This window comes from Pelodiscus sinensis, chromosome 1, assembly GCF_049634645.1.
Source record: "Pelodiscus sinensis isolate JC-2024 chromosome 1, ASM4963464v1, whole genome shotgun sequence".
NCBI classification, from domain to species: Eukaryota; Metazoa; Chordata; order Testudines; family Trionychidae; genus Pelodiscus; species Pelodiscus sinensis.
The window spans coordinates 141,647,355-141,662,442 of record NC_134711.1 but is presented as its reverse complement, the minus strand read 5'-3'; the positions used below and the strand labels follow the sequence as shown (position 1 = coordinate 141,662,442).

General features: G+C 43.2%; 1 protein-coding gene across 7 annotated transcripts in view; it reads right to left on the bottom strand.

Annotated features, from left to right (window-relative positions):
• The window catches only part of POLQ (DNA polymerase theta), a 133,969-nt gene that overhangs the window by 58,171 nt on the left and 60,710 nt on the right, over positions 1-15,088 (bottom strand). For all 7 annotated transcript variants that reach the window (XR_012897156.1, XM_075905142.1, XM_075905124.1 and 4 more), the window contains 3 exons: positions 11,686-14,921; positions 9,561-9,707; positions 8,187-8,383 (listed from right to left, as the gene is read on the bottom strand). Coding sequence is in view for 6 of the 7 variants with exons in the window: in XM_075905142.1 (XP_075761257.1) it covers positions 8,187-8,383; positions 9,561-9,707; positions 11,686-14,921 (3,580 nt within the window). In the remaining variant the exon portion in view is untranslated. The remainder of the gene's footprint in view (positions 1-8,186; positions 8,384-9,560; positions 9,708-11,685; positions 14,922-15,088) is intronic.

Here is a 15,088-nt window from a genome sequence, read left to right as displayed (position 1 = left end):
TCCTCTTTTCCAAGCAGAAAAGCCCTAGTCTCTTTAAAAAGTCCCAGTCGCTCTGGGTGTGTCAGTATCAATGTTTGCTCCTAGAGCTTGGGTGGGATGGAGAGTGGATTTCTCTTAATTTATATGGAAGGCAAGCCAGAGGAGGTCTGAGGTGGTGTTGACCATATCTTGTGTCTCTTGGAAGGACCTGCCTTTTATGAGAAAGTCGCCTAAGTATGGAAATATTATGACTCCCTGATGATGTAGGTATGCCACCACGATGGCTAGTGTTTTGGAAAGAACTCTGGGAGCTGTTGAAAGGCTGAAAGGGAGCACTCGGTATTGGTAATGGTGAAGACTAACTGTGAATAGTAGACGCACCTGTGGGCGGGATGAATTGTTATGTGAAAATATGCATCTTGGAGGTTGAAAGCTCCATTCTCTGTTCTTTTTCTGTGTTAGAAAATAAGTTGAGTAGAAACCTCTCCCTTGGAACTCAGTTGGCAATGGTTCTATGACGCCTAACCGAAGAAGGTGAAGCACCTCTTGCTGAAAGAGGGTCTCATGAGAAGGGTTACTGAAGAGGGATGGGGTGAGAGGATGGGTACGGGGAATGAAAGTGAAAGGGATGGAGTAACCATGAGTGGATGAGTTCCTGGACCCATTTGTCCGATGTTATTTGTGCCCATTGTTGTAAAAAGGGGCAGAGGTGGTGGTTGAACTGTTGATAATTGTCCGATAGTGTGACCGCAAGGAAAGTGTCTTTCTGGCTCTTGACCAAACCTTCAGATCTGCTGTTTGGACGTAGAAAGTTGGGCTGCTGACATTTGATGTTGAGGTCTACATTGTTGGGGCCTGTGTTTTTGTGGCAAGTCATACCTTAGTTGTTGCCTGCATGGCTCCCCAGGTCTTTGATAAGTGTTGTACCTGGCTCTCTTGAAGGGCAGGCATATAAATGCCCAGGGTTCTGAAGGTCATGTGGGAGTCCTTCATTGAATGAAGTACCTCATCAGTTTTTCCCTTGTCGAAGGGCAGATCTTCAACCTTTTGCTGCCAGTCCCTTAGTACCCCTGATGCTTAGAGCCAAAATATTCTATGCATCACAATAGCCGAGGCTGTGATGCGGGTAGCCGTGTTGTCTACATCCACTGCGGACTGTAATGCTGTGCAAGAGACTGTATGGCCTCCTGCATGATGTTGAGGATAGGCCTTTTGTGTTCAGACAGGCATTGTATGAGCTCTTGCAGCTTTAAGTAGTTGGACTAGCCATAATCCGCTAGCATGGCAGTGTAGTTTGCTGCTCTGGGGAGTAAAGTGGCCAAGAAGTATACTTTGCATCCCATAATGTCCATTCTTTTGTGGTCCTTGTCATGTGGTGTAGTTCTGATATTTGGTTGTCTGGATCTGTGTCTAACAGAATTGACTACTAGGGAATTTGGTGGCAGGTGAGTGAAAAGGAAGTCCATTCCCTTTGCTGTGATGAAGTACTTCTGATGCACTCTCTTATTGGTAGGCGTGATGGACGCTGGGGTTTGCCAGATGTTGTCGGACAGGTTCATAATGGCCTAGTCCATGGGAAGGGCAATCCTGGAAGATGTGAGAGGTTGCAAGGTTCACCAGATGCGGTATTGTTTTTCCTTGGATCTCCTATAAATCCCACTCTTGCGCTAATTCCACTCTCTTAAAAAGTTCCTGGAACTTTTGTGTTGTCCATTGGGGGTGGGGTAGTGGAGATGACCGCCTCGTCTGGTAAGGAAGAAGAATTATGCACAGGGGACCTATCTTCACCTTTGTATAAAGAGTCTTCCATCTCAGTTTGGATAGGGGAGTTCGGTAGGCTGACTACATCGCAGACGTAGGCTGGGGAGAGTGGGGTGGTTCTCTGGATGTTGTGGAAGGCACGGCGTGGTGACTCTTCCTATGAGAATGTGACTCCCATAATTGTCATCACCCAGAGTAAGGTGGCAGCGGGTATGCATAATGATGTGCATACCGGGGTGGTGGATATGAATACATAATAGGACAAGTATCCTAAGATGGAGCGCTCTGTGTTGGGCTGGCATGTTGGGAGGAGAACCAGATGCCTAGCTCAGTGCCGGCTTCGTTTGGGGATGTGGCATAATCGGTGATCTATGTGACCACACCGATTGTATAGAGGAGCATGGAGACAACGGTGCTGTGGTGCCGATGAAAGATTGCTAGTCAATGGAGACTTGCATCATAGTTGCTCCCATATCGGTGCCGGGGTTTGTGTAATACTCGGTGCCATCGGTGTAGGTGGCACTGATTGCTCGAGAGGTGGCATCTCGGCACAGGGTCTCTGAGGTGTTGACAGGTGTTTGTGAGAAATAGGTAGTGCGGCCGGTGCAGTCAGTGCTGGTTGTTTTTGTTTGGGCTCCGAGTGCCCTCTCTTATGCAGTGCTGGCAGCTTGCACGGTGCCACACCAGAGGTGTCAGCTCTGTCCGCGGTGCTGACTTTCATGGAAGTCGGTGATGAGGGTAGTGATCTGGCTGGGGACGGCATGTTTGAGACAGATTTGCCAAAAGAGATAAAGAGATGAGTTTTGTCCATACTTTTTGGCTCAGATGTTGATTTTGAAGTAGATGATGTATCTTCAGAAGGTGGCTGGAGCAACTTTTCATACAGGAAGGTTTTTAACCAGTTGGTGTGGTTGCGGCATGCTCTGGCTGTCAAGTTGGAGCAGTGAGTATACTAGTGTCTGGTGAGCTTCTCCAAGGCACTTTATGCACGAGGATTGCCTAAGACGGGCATAGCATCTCAGCAAGATTCACACCTCTTGAAGCTGGGAGATCCTGGCATTGGTCCACTGGTTCTCCTGTGCCTAATGACAGACTTTTTTTTTTTAATATTGTAGGTTTGGGGGGGAGGGAGGGTCTAAAACTTGGAAGTATGAGGAAACCAAGGAGAATTAACAGTTTTGTCTATTTTTGTTGAAATGGGTGAGAGAAGCAGCTCCATCTGCTGCCAAGGACTGTAGAGAAGGAACAGAGGGAGCCGCACCGCACTTGAGCCTAACTGACACCAATAGCACGAGGGAGCGCCACGGCGGAAACTGATAGAAAAATCTCTGGTCGCTGGTGCAAGGACACACCAGTACCCAAAGTGCAGCAGCCACGGGGACACTGCTTGAAGAAGAACTAACAGTTCCAGGATCAAATACGTTGACTTTACAACTTCTAACAGCAGAAAAATGTAAGAATGAATCGGGCCATTAATTCTTATCTTCCAGGGAGAGGGTCTGATAGATGGAAAGGGAATGCCTGAGAGAAGGCTATCAGTATGCCAAGTGTGTGCATCTGAAAAATGGCAAAACAGGAAGCACAATGTGAAAACACTATCCTGTAATAAATATCCACCATTCAACATCTGATCAGAAGCTTGTATTGCCCTTTTATAGTGCTAGGAAGACCTCCATATTGATTTACTTGCTTACATCAGTATGTTGGAGACACAGTCAGAAAGGAAAGCAGCTCTGCAAAGATCATGCTATCGAAAATGTAGTACAAGACATTGCTGACCTGGGATCTGGGGGTTTCAGTGGTAAGAGAGCTTCCAGACCAGGAGTCTCAAGGCCAGGGCTCAGATGAAGCCCCCCACTCACCTGGATTTGGCCCCTGAGACTCAGAGCTCCACACTCCTTCCCCCACCCCTGCATCCCAGCACTGAAGAGTCCTTGCTGGCGCTCCAGCTCCCCTATGGGAGCCCCCCCCTCAGGCTTTGGTGTGCAAAGGTAATATGGGGAGTATTTTAGTGTCTTTCCCCTTCTCATTTTTTAACTTGTTTAAAATTATTTTACTCTTTTTTTTCATTACATGTCATACTGTGATATGAACTTTCAAAGTCTCCATACACACACTGTGACAGAGTCAGATCAGAAAGATACAAGAGGGTACAGAAGAGAGGTATATTATCCTCAGAATGAGTAAATGACTGTTCCCAGGATAAACTGGCAGGAGCTAGTCCAGAACCAGTGACAACTTGCCAGAATCAATCAGGGCAATTAAGCACCTGGAGTTTATTAAGTGGACTTACAAAGTCATGTGAGCCAAAGCTACTTAGAATGCCTATGGTCAGTTAAGAACCAGTTGAGACTTGTTATAAAAAGAGCTTCTCTGCACTTGCGTATGAGGAGCTCAGAGGACAGATGGAGCACTGCAGAGTCTAGGAGGAGCACCAGCAGGTACTAGGAGAGAGAGCATGAGAGAAGGAAGGTGCTAGGGAAGGTGTGGGGAAGTAGTCCAGGGGTTTTGCAGCTGTCTTGCAGCTGATATTGGAGACCTGTATAGGCAGCTGTTATTACAGGGCCCTGGGTTAGAACCCAGAATAGAGGGTGGCTCCAGGTCTCTCTCCAGGTCTCTCTCCTACCTCCCCCACCACACACACACACACACACACACACACACACACACTTTCCCATTTCCACTTGGGAAAAAAAACTGGATGGAGAAAAGAATGGGGCCTAGACATCCCAGTACTAATTGGAGAGGTCCTCCAAGACTGAGGAGTTTGGATTTCAGCATATAAAGTATAGAGGGAACAATCATGAGTAGCAGCTCAACAAACAGCAAGCTGATGCCCTAGATGAGGTGCCTAAATGGAGGGCTGCTGTGAGCTGCTGAGGCAAGTAATCCCCTTTAAAGTGCAGGATCCACCAAGTTTGAGTAGGAGCTTTGTCACAACACTTAGAAACGACAGTGCTTTATACTAAACAGGGCTGGGTTGGTTTTTAAATCTTTCAACCACTTAAACTGATTTCCAGTGGTTGGAAATAAATTATTCTGAAAATGAGGGACTGCTATCAGCAGTGAGAGTCACGAAAGAAAGTTCTTGTGCAGGATTCCCTCAGATCTCTGCCTACATACCTCTTCTGCCATTCCATCACAGGCCTCTTGTGTCAGTGGAATAAAAGCATTGCCACTAGGATTTATATGAGATCCAAACTTATTTTCTAAATGAAGACATGAAGCCAGCCACTTACAAGTTCACAAAATACTAAAAATGGAAGGGACCTCGAGAGATCAACCCCTCACAGCAGGACCAAGCACCATCTAAATCATTCCTGATAGATGTCTATTCAACCTGCTCTTAAATATCTCCAGTGATGGAGATTCCACAACCTCCCTAGGCAATTTATTCCAGTGTTTAATCAGCATGACAGTTGGGACATTTTCCTAATGTCCAACCTAAACCTCCCTTGCTGAAATGTAAGCCCACTGCTCTTTGTCCTATCATCAGAAGCCAAGAACAATTTTTCTACCTCATCCTTGTAACATCCTTTTAGATACCTGAAAACCGCTATCATGCTTCCCCTCAGTCTTCTCTTTTCTAAATTAAGCAAGCCCAATTCTTTCAGTCTTCCTTCATAGCTCATGTGTTCTAGACCTTTCATCATTTTTGTTGCTCTTCTCTGGACCTTCTCCAATTTCTCTACCCCTTCTTGAACAGTGGTGCCCAGAATGGGACACAATACTCCAACTGAAGGTAAGGTGGTGGAGTGGGTTCTGGCATGGCCTAGCAGATAGGGCATCCACCTGGGGTGGGGTGGGGTGGGGGATGGGCTCAAGCCCCCACCCTGGCCCAAAGAGTGCAGAGTAGAGAGGAAGAATGACTCCTTATGTCTTGCATCCCAGAATCATGTTTGTATTTTTTACAATGTCACACTGCTGACATATTTAGCTTGTGGTCCACTATGAGCCCTAGAGCTCTTTCTGCAGAATTCCTTCCTAGACAGTCACTTCCCATTCTGTGAGAGAGAAACTGATTGTTCCTTTCTAAGTGGAGTACTTTGCATTTGTCCTTATTAAACTTCACCCTGTTTACCTCTGACCATTTCTCTAGTTTATCCAGATAATTTTGAATTATGACCCTATCCTGCAAAGCACTTGTAACCCCTCCCAGCTTGGTACCATCTGCAAACCTAAATAATACTACTCTTTATGCCATCATCTAATTGTTGAAGATACTGAACAGAACCAGACCCAAAACAGACCCCTGTAGATCCCCACTTGTTATGCCCTTTCTGCATGACAATGAACCATTAATAACTAATCTCTGAAAACAGTTATCCAGCCAGTTATGCACCCACCTTATATAGACCCATGTAGGTTATATTTCTCTAGTTTATTGATTAGAAGGTCATGCAAGACCATATCAAATGCTTTACTGAAGTCTAGGTATACTACATCCAACACCTCTCCCTTATCCACAAGGCTTGTTATCCTATCAAAGAAAGCTATCAGATTGGTTTGACATGATTTGTTCTTTTCAAATCCATGGTGGCTGTTACCTAGCACCTTATTTTCCAGATGTTTGCAGATCAATTCCTTAATTACTTGCTCTATTATCTTCCCTGGCACAGAAGTTAAACTGACTGTAGTTTCCTAGGTTGTTCTTATTTCCTTTTTTATAGACAGGCACTATATTTGCTCTTTTCCAGTCTTCTGGTATCTGTCCCAACTTCCATGACTTTTCAAAGATGATAGAGAGGGTATCTGAGCCTTAAGCTATCAGCTACTTGAGTGTTCTAGGATGCATTTCATCCGGCCGTGGAGATTTGAAAACATCTAACTTTTCTAAGTAATTTTTAACTTTTTTTTATTTTAACTTCTAACCTACGCCGTTTCCACTAGCATTCACTATGTATGGCATCCCGTCATCATCAAACTTCATGGAGAAAACCAAAACAAAGTAGTCATTAAGCACCTCTGCCATTTCCAAGTTTCCTATTATTGTTTCTTCCTCTTCACTAGGCAATGGGCCTACCCTGTCCTTGGTCTTCCTCTTGCTTCTAATATGTGTGCAGAATGTCTTCTTGTTACCCTTTATATCTCTAGATAGATTGAGCTCATTTTTTGCCTTTGCCTTGCTAATCTTGCCCCTACATACTTGTGTTGTTTGCTTATATTCATCCTTGGTAATTTGTCCTAGTTTCCACTTTTTATATGACTCCTTTTTTATTTTTAGATCATGTAAGAGCTCCTGGTTATGCCAAGGTGATCTCTTACCATACTTTCTATCTTTCCTATGCAGTGGAACAGTTTACTTTTGGTCCCTTAATAAAGTCCCTTTGAAAAACTGCTGATTCTCTTCAATTGTTTTTCCTCTTAGTCTTGCTTTCCATGGGATCTTACCTACCAGCTCTCTGAGTTTACTAAAATCTGCGTTCCTGAAATCCAGTGTCTATTTTGCTGTTCTCCCTTCTACCATTCTTTAGAATCATGAACTCTACGATTCCATAATCACTTTCATTCAAGCTGCCTTCTACTTTCAAATTTTCAACCAGTTCCTTCCTATTTATTAAAATCAATCTAGAACAGCTTCCCTCATAGTAGCTTTCTCAACCTTCTGAAATAAAAAATTGCCTCCAATGCAGTCCAAGAACTTACTGGATAATCTCTGCCCTGCTGTGTTAGTTTCCCAATAGATGTCTGGATAGTTCAAGTCCCCCATGATCACCAAATCCTGTGCTTTGGATGATTTGTTAGTTGTTTAAAAAAATGCTTCATATACCTCTTCTGCTTGGGTAGGTGGTTTGTAGTAGACCCCTAGCATGACATCACCCTTGTTTTTTATCCCTTTTAGCCTAACCCAGAGACTCTCAACATGTCTGTCTCCTATGTCCATCTCTCCACGTCAGTCCAAATGTATACATTTTTAATACATAAGGCAACTTCTCCCCCCTTTTTTCCCTGCCTATCCTACCTGAACATCTGTAACTCGAAAGTGTTCGTAACTCAGATCCTATAGAGTTACATGGCGACCGCGCTGTTCGTAAGTGCGGATTGCCATTCGTAACTCGGATCTGCATTTACGACCAATTTGGTCGTAAGTGGAGGTGGTCGTAACTCAGGAAGCAGCTGTATTCCAATCATGAGTATTATCCCACCAAGTCTCTGTGATACCAACTGTCATAGTTGTGTTTATTACCACTTCAAGTTCATTTTTTGCAGACACTGAGAAACTTACTATCAACAGTAAGTAAATGTAAATTATTAGTTAATGTGGACTTCTATTACTTTTAGCTGTGAATAACATTAAAAACTTGACAAATGTTTGTTTTCAACTCTAAATGTAAAACTAAGAACTTGAGAGCAAAATAATAAGCACTAAAAGCTACTCAGACTCACTGGTTTAAATAATGAATGGAAGTTCTAACAAGAATAATTTGTTTAAAAATTTCTGAAACCTTTGGATCCTCGAAACTTCCCTCCAGGGAGATCCCACAAGCCAATAGAAGTGTCTTATAATGCTGGATGAGGTTGTACATGATAAGTGAGTGCTCCCCCTCAGATTCTTTCTGCAAGCAGGATTGTACTTGACACAATCTCTCAGTCACAGACAGGTCCTGATCCAAAGGAGGGGGTGCCAAGCTGGCACTGATTTCTGAGATAAAAGGACAAATTAGTTTATTTATTTGATTAGATGACTTACCTGGTGTTGCCTAGGTCTTTCAGGGCAGGGGGCTGTCAGTGTGGGGGATGCAGGAGTCAAGGCAAGGCCTTGGGCATGTGGGGGGGACGGGAGCATGGCAGGAAGCTGGGGGCATGGGAGGGTCTGAGAGTTAGAGCTGGGGAGCAAGGAGGGGCTCAGGGTGGACAGTCCCATGCAGTGGTGCTTTCTCTCCCCCCCCCCCCAGCCACCAGGGGCCTTCTGTCTCCCCCTAGTCCCTCATGGACACCAGGGGCCATTTGTCTTCCCTAGTCCCCTTGCCAACCAAGGGCCTTCCCCTCCCCTCCTCTCTGGCACTGCAGCCAAGGGCCAGGAGGGGTGTAGGGTTTGGGGCAAGGGAGCCACTTATCTAAGTCTGGTAGCAGACAAGATGGGGAATCCCTAGACCTGCTGGCCATTCTTTTGGTGGTGTGGTGTGGCTGCCCCCCAGTGATCATTCTGTACATAGCTCTCCCATGCAGGCTTGCTGCCCCCAATGACCACTTTCAGTATCCTGTCTCTCCTCTCTGTCCCATCCCTTTCCATGTTATGGAAAAGAGTCTCATTCTCAGCACTTCCCATTTTCTTGGCACAACCAAACCCTGACCCTGATTTGATACAACACAGAACACTAAAACTAGAAGGGACATTGAGAGGTCATCAAGTTTAGTCCCCTGCCCTCACTGAAGGACTAAGCACCATCTAGACCATCCCTGATAGATGTCTATCTAACCTGCTCTTAAATATCTCCCTAGGCAATTTATTCCAGTGTTTAACCACTCTGGCAGTTAGGAAGTTTTTCCTCATGTCCATCCTAAACCTCCCTTGCTGCAGTTTAAGCCTGCAATTCAATGCTTTCTTGATTTTTTAATGTAACCAACTAACTTCACTGCCTCCTTTAGAAATGGAGGAACAGAAAGTATAAAAACAGTGGCAAACAATTCTCTCTCAGCCCTGGGTGTTAATAATCAATATAGCTGATTATGTTTATCATGCAACTGAGCTGGGATAGGATTCTGATAGGGGACATACTGTTGGAAACCATATCCCAAAAGGGATGCCATCTCCTCACGGTTCTTCCCTGATACGTGTGGTGGTGTTCAGTTTGGTCTGTCTGGCAACGCTCACTTACCAGTCTGGCGATCTTGCTTCTCCTGCAATGAGATATAATAGGCGTCCTTTCCACCCCAGCACACAGACAACCCAACCACCAAGATGTCTTCACAGCCTTTGATAGGAAACCCATCATCTTTAACCTGGAACCGCTGGGGAGATCGTACTAAACAAATGTTTTAACAGTTATATTTCTAAAACAGCATCCAAATACAGTGTGTTCAATTGAAAATCTAATAAGGAAACACCCCAACAGAGTCTGGAATTCTCCAAACTGAACCAATGCTTTAATTCTCTTATAAGCATTAGACTCTCTCCATATCTCAATTCTTTTTTTAAATAGTGACTTTAGATAGCAAGGTGCCTGACACAGCCAAACTACCACTTAGGATTCCTTAAAGAGAGTTGGCTTTCTGCTTCATAGCATACCGAAGAATTGGAGTATAGGGTTACAGGTGGAACCTCTCTGGTCTGACATGATTTTAGTTAGCCGGATGTGTTCTGTGATGTTATTTAGTTCTAATTAATCCCTAAATGTCTTCTAAAAGCACAGTAAGCAGTGGAAGTGTTGGTAATGTTGCTAGACAATATTGACCTCCCGTGGTTTGGCAAATTCTCTGGTTTGGCACTGGTCAGGTCCTAAGGTCCCAACTAGAGAGGTTCAACCCGTACACTTCCCTAATCAGCACTGGGACACATCTCATTTTTAGATAAATGCATTGATTACATTTCTGCTGCTGAGAACAATTTTTTGGTTTGGTTCCTATATTCAGGCAAATTGTCCACAGTGTTTAACTTCCTGGTCTTTTGTGGTTTGGGAGGAGGGGTTGTAAGATAGGAATAGAGAGTAAAATTAACAAAACAGTACATGTTGTAATATTTGCGATCAGGCACTGAGAACTTCAGAGAAAATCTGCTGCTGATGGGTCCATCTCCTTCCCTGAAATACATAGAAGGAAGCTGCTGCTTGCTCATACTTCTTAAAAGTTGGGGGTAAGGGTGTGGCAAAAGGAGTTCTTCCTCTAAGAGAACTCTGCTTGAATTTGCCTCCCAAAGGCTCCTGAATGCCTGCCTTCCTTCCACTGCATCAGATCCTTAGGAGAATTGCAGTATATGAATACTAAAGATGAAAAAGTGCTGAAGCACAGCAATGATCTGAGGGACTGGGGACTAGATTGAGTTTCATATCTAAACAATTAAATCGATCCAAATTAACTTTTTTAAATTGGAAGGTACTTAACCTCTGATTAGCCTACAATGTCTAAGGAATACTGCCTGACTAGCAGCAGTCATTAATCAGTTGCTTATACAGGCAGTCCCCGGGTTACGTACAAGATAGGGACTGTAGGTTTGTTCTTAAGTTGAATTTGTATGTAAGTCGGAACTGGTACATATTGTAGGGGAAACTCTAGCCAAACATTTCTCCAGAGCTCAGTTTTATTCTCCCACACCTCACTTCCCTCAGTCCTTTATTCTCAAGCTGAGGTGTCTGCTGAGAAAAGCCGCTACGCTTCTCCCTGGTCTGCTGGGGGGAAGCAGCTACTGCAGGGTTGCCTCACCCCGTTTGTAAGTAGGGATCCGATGTAAGTCGGATCCATGTAACCCGGGGACTGCTTGTATTTGTTTCTGAACTTAACATTTTTTCTGAACTTGGTACCAAGATGAAGCCATTTATATATCTCCTGTTTCACCAGAAGGAGGCTATAGCACCATTCCATTTTAAAGTGAGTGGTGTGATCAGTTTTCAGATCGTATTTGTTCTGTGCGCTAACTGGTCTGAGTGTGTGTTCTTATAAATATGAAAAAGAGTCTGGAAATAAATATAGGAAGCAAGTACTTAATGACTGCTCTAGGGTGGTAACCGTGGCTGTCTTAAAAAATGCTGAGGCCAATCCACACTCCAGCCATCTTCCTTTTCCCAAATCCAACTTATAAATGATTCACCTAATACCATTCATTCTTCCCTCCTGATCCCAGCTCCATCCTTCTATAGTGTGTCTCAGTACTCAATTCATATGGAGTCTTTATCCTCTTATTTAGATCAATCCAAAGGAACAAATTTATAACAATTTCCACTGAGCCTGCAAGTTAAACAGAGTACTGTTTATAATTTAGTGTAGTAGGAATGTGAAAGAGGAACTGACCTTGTTTAAATCTGCCACCTATAGTTGACATGGGGGACAAGAGGCATTTTGTTCTTTCACAAGCCAGTGAAATGGCAAATCTGCTTTTGTTCCTCCATTCTCTGATGAAGGTATGGAAGAGAGCTTTGTCACTTGCTACATCAATAATAGAGAAACTTTCAGCACTGCAGGAAACAAGTGGCAAAACATCTTGAGATAGTTGCAGTGAAAAGCTTTGGTCTATAACAGAATTGTCTTTTACAGTGTTAGTCTCAAGCAAAACCTCACATGTTTCTTCAGTCCCAGGATTAAATGGCAGTGTTTTTATCAGGTGATCTGAAGTAGATTTGCTATTTTTCAATGGTTGAAAAGATGGGACTTCATCTATGTGGCTAACATTTTTGTTTTTTTCAAACATTAGAGAGGATGTGCCAAAACTCTTTGGAACAGGTTCTTTAGGAGATGTTTGAGGTATAAATCCATTGCTGATATCTAGCTGGGGGTCAGATAATCTGTTGCTTCCCTTGAGCAGCAGATGGTTGTAAGCTGGTTTCTGAACATCCAGAACTCCCTTATTGCTCTCTTTAACTTTGAAATAATTCTTTAAACCCTGGCAAGTGGATGACGACTCTCTTGGACAACAGCTGAATTCAGAAATTGCTCCAGGCTCTTGTTTACTATTTGAGTTTACTAACTTTCCTATTGAGGAGAAGACTTTTGGACTTAAAACAACAGGTTTATTATCTGAAGGACTAGGCCACCTGTCTAAAATATCTTGCAACTCTGGGCTTAAGTTAAATGAATGATCAGACCATACCACTGGATTGGTATTCTTTCCCACAGCTTGTTGGGCATTCTGGGGTCTTTCACCTTGATCCAGTCTTGAGTCCTCTGGTCTGTGATCATTCTCCTCATGCCTTGTTTTTCTTAACCCTAGTTCAACAAGAACTGCAGATGGACTGTCTCCTTGATATGGAGGTAAGTCTACATTACCTAAAGCTTCAGCCATCTGGAAAGAATCTATATCAGAGAATATAACAGACTCATCATCACACGGTGCTGGATGCTGCTCACTGACGTTTATATCGACAGTTAATACATCCTGAATAGGCCCCAAGTTCTGCTGATGCAAAAGATCATCAAGAGAGCTAGAAGTGGCTTTAGAAGAAAGAGTCACAACTTTCTGTTTCCCAGATTCTGCCCCTTGAGCTTCACCTGCATGCATAGTTGGAGAGCCACTGACATTATTGAAGCTTTCATCAAAAAGTAAACTGCCACTGAAATTCAGACTAGTTTCAGGAGGCGGGTGGCACTCAACTTGTACAAGCACAGTGTGAGGGTGCTGGCCATTGCAGGGAGAGACTGCCTTCTGAAGATCTTTAGAGACATTTTCCTTAACTGAATTTTGGGTCTGATAACCTTGTAAAAAGCTATATAGTTGTGAGTCAGTGAAAGAACAATCATTTCCTTTAAGACAAAATGCAGATTCTGTGCATTTCATTGAAGACTGTACATTAGTGCTTCTAGAGCCCAAAGCATTAGTGCAATGTAAATCTGTTGTTTCTTTCATAGTATTTGCTGTCCCCAGACTTGAACAGACCACTTTTCTAAGTGCTGCAGCTAGCTTTTCATCTGCAACATCTTCATTTTGTAAAGTGCTGGCACAGTGTAGTTTCATGGAAATGTTCTGCACAGGTATCTTTGTCCGTTCTGTCTCTTTTTCTCCCCACTGTTTTGCAATTTCAGCTGCCATCAGCTGCTGTAATATCCTATCAGTCTGTGTATCCAACTGGAAGCTGTCTTCAAATTCTTTGGAAACTGAATACAGATCAGGAGAATAGCCATTTTTAACATCTTTTGGAACACAAAGAGCTCCAGATTTTACCGTAGAATCTTTCAAAAAATCCTCTTGCTTGTTATCTGCTTTACCTCCAGTTTGTAACATTCCACTGGGCTTTTCAAAACTTGTTTTGCCATCATTTTGAATTTGAAAATGGAAAGATGTATTCTCTTCAGGATAAAAATAAACTGTTTTCTGTTTGCTAATACCGATGCTCCCATACATGTTTGCAGAACTGCTGTCTGCCTCATTACAAAGATATGTGCCTAGAATCATTTGTTGTTTGGAATACATCTTTTCAGCACAGTTTTTAACTGATTGGATGTTGTTCTGTTTTAAATCACTGTTTTCATTTTTTGCTGACCTGCTAGAAATTCCCAGGTTTCCCATATTATCATCTATCACCACATTCATGGGTGGAGCATCCCTCATTTCAGTATGCCTAGCTTCCAGACCAAGCACTGTTTCTTTAGGACTGGCTTTATTAGAGATGGAAGGTTCTGTAAGTAATTCCTTCATTATCTCTTTGCTTTCTGGTTGCACTTTATTCACCTGTAAAGATTCTGAACCTTTGACAGTGAAACTCTTGTGAGAAGATGATTTGTTCTCTCCAAATCTTTTTTTCCTTTGGTGTGAAAAAGATTTATCTTTAGACTTGCTATGGCTAGATACAGAGGGCCCATTTAACTCTGTTGTGTGCATCACTGACTTATCAAGTCGGAAATGTTTTGGATCAATGCTTTTGCCCTCAATTTGGCTGAAACTAGTGTCCATAGTCATCCTGCACCCAGATGTTTTAGAAGTTTTCTGTGAAGTGCAGTTCAAGGTTGGTCTTTTTCCTTTTTGAGTAGGGAATTCTTGAATAGTTGCTGCACTGCTTTTGGTCAGAAAAGTAACTTCCTTGTTTTCTTTACCTTTTCTCAAATTTGGCCGCTTTCTAGCATTGCATGTGATGGAATCACCATTTCTTTCCTTTTTCTGGGTGTGATCTTCCTGCAGTTCGCTATGGGACCTGGAGTCTGATACACTAGCATTTAACAACCTTTTATGTCCCTTTTTAATATTTGATGACTTCCCAGCTTGAAAATTGGTGCCGTTATCAGTTAGAATTCTGTACCTTTCATTGCTGAATACTTTCAAAGTCCCGAGTGAACGTTCCCCATTCTGTTTATATTTTCTGTCCTCCAGCTCTGATTCACTGCTGGTCATGGAAGATGTATCAGACTCAAGAAAAGAATCTGGATTCCACTGCACTCCCATCCTAGCCAAGTCCTGCTGTAGGAGTATTCTAGCCTCCTCCACAATAAGGGATGCTGCTTCACCTTCGGTTAGGCCCTTCATTCCCGCCATCCAGATACAGTGGGTATTCCGACGCTCTTCGGCTGCCTCTTCATCTTCATCCACTGCCCTACGAATGCTAATAGAAAGAAAACAACTTAAAATTAGTTGGAAAGTTGTTTAGAAACAAATAATGAGCAGTCAAAGCAACCAGTATCATACTATTGTACTTTTATCTTCAACTAGAATACTAGTTTCAATGAAATATGTTTCTGGACCACACAGGCTGCACCTACTAGGAAATGA